Source organism: Sinocyclocheilus anshuiensis, unplaced genomic scaffold (genome assembly GCF_001515605.1).
Source record: "Sinocyclocheilus anshuiensis isolate Anshui unplaced genomic scaffold, SAMN03320099.WGS_v1.1 scaffold2045, whole genome shotgun sequence".
NCBI classification, from domain to species: domain Eukaryota; kingdom Metazoa; phylum Chordata; class Actinopteri; order Cypriniformes; family Cyprinidae; genus Sinocyclocheilus; species Sinocyclocheilus anshuiensis.
Genome location: NW_015536593.1, coordinates 86,528 through 95,835, shown reverse-complemented (window position 1 = coordinate 95,835; position 9,308 = coordinate 86,528). Strand labels below are relative to the sequence as shown.

General features: G+C 36.8%; 1 protein-coding gene across 5 annotated transcripts in view; it reads left to right on the top strand.

Annotated features, from left to right (window-relative positions):
- The window catches only part of LOC107703416 (EMAP like 5), a 112,244-nt gene that overhangs the window by 31,122 nt on the left and 71,814 nt on the right, over positions 1-9,308 (top strand). For all 5 annotated transcript variants that reach the window (XM_016506054.1, XM_016506045.1, XM_016506037.1 and 2 more), the window contains exons 2-4: positions 595-754; positions 4,594-4,692; positions 5,904-5,972. In XM_016506054.1, the coding sequence (XP_016361540.1) occupies positions 595-754; positions 4,594-4,692; positions 5,904-5,972 (328 nt within the window). The remainder of the gene's footprint in view (positions 1-594; positions 755-4,593; positions 4,693-5,903; positions 5,973-9,308) is intronic.

Genomic DNA, 9,308 nt, shown 5'->3' with positions numbered 1-9,308 from the left:
GCCGGACCGCGAATTTAACCACCCGTAACTCCCGAACCCCGGGGGCTATCGACGCGTGGGTGGTCTCATTCGAAAGCGGGCCTCTAGACGTATACTCGATTCGCGTTCTAGAGGGTTCCTCGAGCTGAAGGGATCACCCGAATTTGGTGCGGATTCGCCGCGCCGTTACGGAAATATTGCCGTTCAAAGTTTCAATGGTTTTCCATAGACTTAAGCTTTAAAGCGTTTCATCCAGATCGCCAGTAGCAAACAATGGAGCGCGCTCTGCTGGACAAACTAAGTAATTACACCATTTCAAGCATTTTATCTGCGTTATATGTTCTGTAAAAAAATGTTCATATCGGCGGCCGATACCGATATATCGGCGACAGGCTCATATCGGCCGATAATATCGGCAAAACGATATATCGGTCGGGCTCTAGTTCAAATATTTATCATCTGATATAGTTGAAAAAGTGTTTGTGCTGACATATTTGCACAGATTATGTTTTCACAGGCATGGTTTTCAGCTGTTGTGATAAACTTGAAATGGTAAAAATTTTTGATTAATTGGCCTTTTAATATCTTAACTTCATTGTAATTCTCTTTCTACAGTTTAGCCCTGCATCCAGAGCGAGTGCTGGTGGCCACAGGACAGGTTGGAAAGGAGCCGTATATCTGTGTGTGGGACTCATATACTGTGCAGACAGTGTCCATATTGAAAGACATGCACACACACGGTATCTCCTGTCTCGCCTTCGACCTTGATGGACAGGTGAGTGTTCTGAGCAATAAGTAAGATTTCACTTTATACCAAGGAGTTGACATTGTTATGAACTCATAAGATTCATCTCTCAGTATGAGGTGCTGTGAAGTTTATTATTAGTTGTTGAAGTCACATCTGCGAACACACCAACGGTGTGACTCCCACAGTGTGACAGTATGTGTCAGACTGTATAACTGTGTGTCTGCCGGAGCTGCTGGTTGTCACCTAGACAGAAACAACATGCAAAATCCTCAGTGATAACATCAAATGACAAACTCTGGAACATTGCCAAATTTTACCCTCAACATGAAGCAGCATTGTGAGGTTTGACATTGTCTAGAAGATAATGGCTTTAGAAACTTCCATCATATACTGATATGTTCTTGCTGCACTTTCTGGTCAACTACACTTCAACATTGTTCAATAAAACTGCTGCACGTTAATTTTCAGAGCTTTTTGAAAAAGCTATTGATGTTGCACTAAGTAAGAACTGCCCCATCTAGACCAAGTCAAGCAGTGTTGTATAGCTCGTGTTACTACAGTTAGTTGCATTCCTTGAAACTGATTGGTCAAACAGCATTCCAAGGGTGCAGATACAACAGTCTCACTGCACTGAGACTTTTACTGTTTGTGTCTGTATTTGCATATTTCAGAAATTGAATCATTCATTCAGTCGATTTAAAAACAAAAGTGACTTTATGAGTGAGTCATTGAATTATTCACTTAATCAGTTAGCTCAAAATTGATAATTCATTCAGAAACAAATTAGGTGCCTGTTTTTATAAATGAGTTAGTGAGTCATTCACTCAATCAATTCGTTCAAAAATGCTGGTTCATTCAGGAATGAAACAAGGGACTGTGTTTAATTAGTCCTTGAATCATTTTCTCAACTGATTTGTTCAAAAAACACAGCACACAATCGTTCTGCCTCCTTTTTAGGGCTCCAGACTATGACTGAATGGTTGGTCCACTATTTATCTGCCGGTAGGACAAAATGTTGTTAAAGATCACACTAGTGCCAATGCAAAGTTGTGCTATTCTATGATTATGTGCTGCCATTACTTTTTGAGTGAGAAACATCAAGCGGCAAACTAAAAACAGAACGAAACAGCACTATTCATTTGAACTCAAGGGGCCATTTTTCAGTGTCCCCACTGAATCACACTAAACAGGTTACAGATAACTCTGTGAAACATACATTAGTCATCATTTAGTCGCCAGAGTGAAGATTTAGTCGCATATGCGAGTGATTTACTCGCAATGTAGAGGGTTGCGATACAGCACAACAGACTATATAAAACACACACACCACACACACACAAACACTGCATTCTCAGTCTTATATAAGAAAATGTGAAAGCGCATCTGGTACCGCAGCAGGAAATTAGTATTTCAACCATTTCAAATCATTACAGTCATTTCAAAATTGCAAATTTGCTGTATTAACACTAACTGTAACCAGACAGATTTAGTCAGAAATGTGGTATAATTAATTATTTTAAATGTTATTACACTGTTATACGACTTATTTACAATAATAATTTTATTATTCGAATTAATTTCTGGCAAGTAGTTAGTGTGATGTTGATTTAACAGCAGCAGGGAGCACGGGGACCTTAACCAGCTTTATTTAATCAAAAACACATATCATACTGTGTAGACAGATGGCAGTGTGTAATGCTTTCAGTGTAAATGTGATTTATTGAATTTGTAACATTGTACAATAGAAGGCTAAAGTAGATGAGAGCTGGGTTACAGTGTCAATTTATCAGAAGCACTCCAACTCACTGGAGGAGATAATAGAGGGATAGAATGGAAAATCGTACCTTAACATTTCACACTTCTTTGCTCACTCTCACTTTATCTGAGATAATTCACCCCTCAGCTTCCCCCAGCAGAGCTGAGAAAGTGATTTGCAGAGTTTCAGCAGGAAATTGGCCTCATGATTTATTTCACACCGTCAGATGAAACGGCAAGAGAGGAGCGGCGGGACGCTACCTCAAAGACCCGGGGTGTCTAAAGCAACACTTTTCTTCTCAAATTCATCAGAGGTTTAGCATCCCATAATTGACTCAAGGCACTCCGTTTTAGCCCTAGCCAGCGTGGTGCAAGCTTAGAAGAAAACTGGTGCATCAGGTTTGATGGGACAGAGGTGGAAAACAGCAAACTCACATCAAAGGGACACTGAACTAATGAGGTCCCCTCAGCAAACACCATTTGGGAAGATTACACATGATTTGTGCACAGTTTGAGAGAAAAATGCAGTTTTGAGAAGCTTCTGGCAATTTAGTTCCAGTAGTTGGAAGTACAGTATATAGATGAGCAAATGGCTGCAATATAACAAAGAGTGAAAAATTTAAGGGGGTCTGAATACTTTCCGTACCCACTGTATATAGATGGTGACAGATTCATATATGTTTTACAATGTTAAAGGCCCCTTCAAGAGCAATAACTATAATAATAACTATATTAACGCCCACACCAATGCACAATAATGAAATAATAGCTTTAAATGCTTAAGCGCTTCAGAGTCGGGTGGATTCTGATTGGCCAATGTTTTTATTGGTCAACAGCTGGAAAAAAAAGTCCTGAAAGTGATTTTTTCATCTCGTTCGCATGTGTTTTGTAACCAAGATTGTCTTGCTGCCTTCAACTCATGTCAGAATGATCATAATTTTGAAACAGGTGCACATGAATGCTCGCACAATGTCATAAGCACCAGAGGGAAACTAGAATTTGGGTGTTGGGTGTTGTGGGAAACGGGGAAAGTTAGGGACAGGTTTGGTGGTATGGGTAGGTTTAAGGGTGGGTTAAGGTGTAAGGGATGGACCAACAGTGTAATTATAAATGTAATTACAGAAATTAATTACAGATGTAATTACATGCAGGTATTTTTTAAATATAAGTACAATGTAAAAACATGTATGTACACAATAAGTGCATTGTACCAAATGATTAATTTAAATGTAAGTACATAGTAGTTAAGGCCACTTAATATAAAGTGGGACCGGTCAACAGCTGGAAAAAAAAGTTCTGAAAGTGATTCCAATGATCTCGTTCCTCTGTGCTGTTAGCGTTATAGCTGTGATGTGGACTTTGCTATTCTCCTAGAATTAGAACAATTATTAAAATGCTATAGTTGTAGTTATCATTATAGTTATCATCCTCCTTGGTATGACCTAGCTTTGAGACATTTTAGGCTAACAGAAACTCTCTCAAAACCAGCCCTAAATAATGTAATCTAAACAATGACTTTACTGAGTACTTTACTAGACAATCTGACCACAAAGCACATTTCATGAACAGTCTTACAAGTTTAGACACTATTTAACATCCAAAGTTTTTGACACACCCATCCATCCAGTGCTTGTCCTATGTAGGGTGATATTTGCACATGATATTTGCAAGTAATATATTACATAACATATAGAATATATTTTAGAATTTTAATACATTGCTTGTCTTAGTGTTTGTCTTTTTACATTTTTTCTTCAAGACAACTTCATGGTGTTTTTTAAAACAGGTTTCCTATGAGTGCACTACAGTTGATTTCAATATTTCATGCACTCTGTTGTGTTGCCTAGCAACTATAAACAGCATACAGTTATGAAATAAACAGCGTCTAGCCAACCCTGCTTCTGGAGCTTCCTTCCTGCAGAGTTCATTTCCAATCCTGATCCAAAACACCTGCCTGCAATGTTTGGTTAAGCAATGTTGAACACCTTGGTTATCTGGTTTAATTGTGTTTGATTATGGTTAAAGCTAAACTCTACAAGAAGTAGAGTTTTCCTTATCATATTGATTTTTTATAGTTATGGTGTTACTTGTTTTGTTTCTTGTGTTTGCAGTGTTTGGTGTCTGTGGGCTTGGACTCTAAAAACACAATCTGTGTGTGGGACTGGAGACAGGGGAAAGTTCTGGCAGCTGCTCCTGGTCATACAGACCGGGTAAGAACTCAAACACACACACACACACACACACACACACACACACACACACATTTACTTAGCTATCTAAATGGGGACATTCCATAGGCGTAATGGTTTTTATACTGTATAAACTGTATATTCTATTGCCCTACACCAACCCTACACCTAAACCTACCCCTAACAGGAAACATTTTTACAGTTTAAAAAAAACATTGTTTACTTTATTTTTATACCAGTTTTACAAACGAGGACGTCCCCAAAGGGAGGTTTTTGGAGATTTTGTCAGGTTTAGCTCACTTTTGGGTACAAATTTGTCCCCAAAATATGGTTAAGTAGGTACACACACACACACACCATTACAAACGGCAGACAGGCAGTGTAATGTTTCTTTTGTCTTCTCATTATCTAGTGGACTTTCTTCGGTCCTTTAGTTTCAGTCAGGCTACACAGAGTAACTCATATGTTACAATCATACATTGCAGACAGACAGCCATAATCATGTTAGCAAGGAAGGCTTGGATTCAGGGAATCTGGGAATGCACTGAAATGAATTTCGTTTTGCATAAATTAACACTGCAACTAAAAATGGCACATCCTTGGGGCCAAAACACACATTTGCACACACTTCAGTCAGGGAGACTTTGTCTTACATTTTCTTTACTGATTTCTCTGGCTCTGTAACACACACAAGTAGTTCAGACATATTAAATAGTACTTCATTATAAAATTACAGAATTTTCAGCAGCCATTACTCCAGTCTTCAGTGTCACACGATCCTTCAGAAATCAGTCTAACATTCTGATTTGCATCTCAAGAAACATTTATCATTATCAGTGTTTGAAAACAGCTGTGCTGCTTAATATTTTTATGAAAACCATGATACATTTGTTTCAAGATTATTTGATGAATAGAAAGTTCAAAAGAACAGCATTTATTTGAAGTAGAAATCTTTTGTAACATTATAAATGTTGTTGCTGTCACTTTTGATCAATTTAATGCATCCTTCCTGAATTCTCATTTGTACTGCATTTTAGTGCACTAGTGCTAAACAAGCTTTCTGTCTTTGTTAGGAAATGAAAAATAGAAAAATTGTCCAACATAATTCCAACCATAATTTTGAAATTACAGTATTTAAAAGGGCTTGAAGGCAACATACACGTCACTGAATTCTGAAAATACCTACTAATATAATAAATCATACTGTTATTGTCTTCCTATGTTTCATAAAGATATTTGACATATCATGGGACCTGTATCAGCAAAGCAAGCTAGTGAGCTGTGGAGTCAAACATATCAAGGTACTGCCTTTTCTCTTTTTGTATTCATTTTTCCTATTCCTATTTTGTTTTTGGCTTCAGATGAGTCTGTAATGAAATACACTTGTAATCTTGGACTTGTGAAAGTCAATGTAAATTGCTGTTTGCACTTCATTGTTCAGTGGGATATGCATACAAGAATGGAGACAGAATTCACTAAAACATTTGTGAGGAATGGATTTGGAATGGATATCAGTTAACATTAAGCAATAGCCTTCGTTTCAGTGGAAGAGCTAGTTATAACATTTGTTTTTGAGTAATTTGCTTCAGTTAATTATTTATAATACAACCAGGACCATGTATTAAGAGTAAATGGTCCATTTGATTTCATGTTAGCTTTAATTTCTCAAAAGCTATTCAATATTAAACACATAGTTTGCCTTTTACTGTCACTTAATCAAAGCCCAGTGAGAAATCTTCAGTTACCTTTAAATTGTTGAAGTATAGTGCTGGTCTCCCTCTGTCTTTACTGTGAGATGGTTCAGGTGGGTTCAGAGAGTGTTCCACTGTTCTAAAGCCACATTGCAGAAGCCCCTTTCCAAAAAATGATCTTGCTGGCTGCCACCTGCATACATGCCTAAGCGGAAGTTCACACATACAACAACAAAGCGATTGAAAGCCATTTTTTATAATGAGATTCCCAGCAACACAAACAGTGGTGACCATGAGTTTCGTGGTCATTTGTGGTCGACAAATTTGCAAAATGTTTAACTTCATGCAAATGAAAAGTGATACAAATTCGAGTATTAGGGAAAGTATTGGAGGTCACATGATCCTCCTGTGTTACGCTGTAGTCAAGTGTAGGTGAGATAGGGAAGTTAAATAACAAAACTCACAGTGATCACTGACAAAAAGGTCGAATATATTAAAAAAGTATTTGAAAAAAATTAGGCAGAGATTTGAACCTAGGTCTTGCTCACTAAATGAAAACTTTACTCCCAGACTACTGATTCTTATCATTAAAGGTAGAGTTCACACAAAACTTAAAATTCTGTCAACATTTACTCACTCTCACGTTGTTACGTAACTCACGTTACTTGTAATGTGTTACACCCAACATTGCTTGTAATACTGTTAGTTTGCTAGCTATTTATGTCTAGCCCACTTTTTGGTTTATGAAAGCACACTTTGAAGTATTCTTTAAGTAAACTAGTAGTTTTTGTACTGCAAGTATACCTGTAAGATTTCTTTAAGGGAATTTAACATCATAATTATAGTTTACAGACTTTCAGTCATCTTCGAAACACAAATGAAGATATTTTTAATATTCTCTCATCATTTTTGTCCATCCGTTGAAAGTCCACACAACCACAATTTTAAGCTTTTATTCACATATAATAAACATTGATCAATGCACATACTTATAACTCATCAATTATGCTAAACAGAAGCTCAAATGTGCTTGCTTGAGATATGAGAACAAACCTCACTGGTTCTCACAGAAGCTCACACTTTCTTGTGTGCCATGCTTGGTTTTCACACTTCAAACTAGCATGATTGAGCTTGCACTTACCATATTTGATGTGCTTCATGTTTGTGTGTTGATTCATATGGATTACTTTTATGATGTCTTCATGAACATCATTGAAGCTTCTTGATACAGTGCATTCTGGGATTGACTTCTACAAGAAATTGACAATAATTGTTCTTTAAATAATTGTTCTCTCTATGATTAGAGTCTCTTTCTCTCTCATCAGTTACCATTAAGCTTTGGCTTTAGGTTCCTGTCATGAAGTAATCCACAATCCTCATGGGCTATACCTTTTAATCTTTATTTCTGTCCCTCTCTCCTTCTCTTTATTTCTCTCTCACGACACCTTCTTCAGATGGCTGTGCATCCCCTATATCTCTTGCTGTGTCAGTATTTTTCTCTTACTATATCCCTCATTCTCTCATATGAGACACATCTTCATGTAGTTAGGACGGTGTAGCAGTTGTCCCACATAATTCCTGAGTCTTTACCCCCTCAACCATGTGACATCTGCTCCCCGGACCCGTGCTCACTTAGCGATTATGCACTCAATGCATGCCAGAGATTTAGCTCACTGCAATCCCCCCTTTTCTCTCTATCTCTCTTTGAGAGAGCCCCAGAGAAACTGAAAATCTGTGGTGCCAGATGAAAAGCTACATTTTGTGTGGTGCTTAAATTGCTTCAAGACTTACTAAAGATGGTTCTTCATTTAAAAAACTGGACATACTCTTCACGTTAAACGCATGAGCATATTAACTGAAATTAAACCTCATAAGTGACTGATTTGGAACGCTCTACCAGCCCTGACACACATGGTGCTCTTATATGAGATCACGCATGAACAGAACTGAACACGCCTAAAAATAAATGATCAACTTCAAATAAGATTCAAACAATAAAACATGATAAAATAATACAATTCAATTAATGCTTGGTACAGGGGTCTGAATGTCTGTAATGAGTGATAAAGCTGTCTAGCACTAGTCTTGGAGGAATGTATTTTTTAATAAAATACGTAAAATTGTAAATGTATTATCACTGGATACATTTTAGCTGCTGGTATGCTTTTGTATTTTGTAGTCTCTTACAAAAAAGAAATTTAAGTGTGCTATTAGTATACTTACTATTAGGGATGTAACGGTATGAAAATTTCTTATCACGATTATAGTGACCCAAATTATCACAGTTATCAGTATTATCACAGTATTGTTAAAATGTGCTGGAGATGTTCAAAAAGTACCAACACATAAATCACTTCACCAAGTTTTATATTTAAAAATCAACAAACAACAAATAAAATGACTTTTTGTTTGCATAATCACTAAAATAATAACATTACCAATGATGTTCGGATTTTAAATGACAACTTGACTGACAACAGTTTAATAGCATGTTCAAATATCTAATGTAAATGTTCAAATAAAGCTTTGAAAAAGTTTCATAAAAAGGTAAACCTCACATTTCAGTATTTAAATAAAGAAAAGAGTTAAGTCAAAATGATAATTGATTAATAAATGATTATATGTATAATTCTAGATAACTTATCTGAATTGTTTAAATGTGTAGAATCCACATAAGCCACAAGGGCATGCAAATTCAGTCCGTTTTTAGCAGAAACTGCACACAGGCTGAATGTAAATATAAGTCTTTGTAAATCCACTCACTGACAGCAGGTGGCGCTTATGGAAAAGCTGTTTCCCATAACCTCTGTGGACAAAGCAGTATTGCGATTAAGAACACTTCCTTTAGGTATTACATGGAGCGAAGATGAAAACAAAATGCCATCGAATCATTTCTGAAGACAGTCAGAACCTTCAGAGGTACATTCATATAATTAATTAATTCAT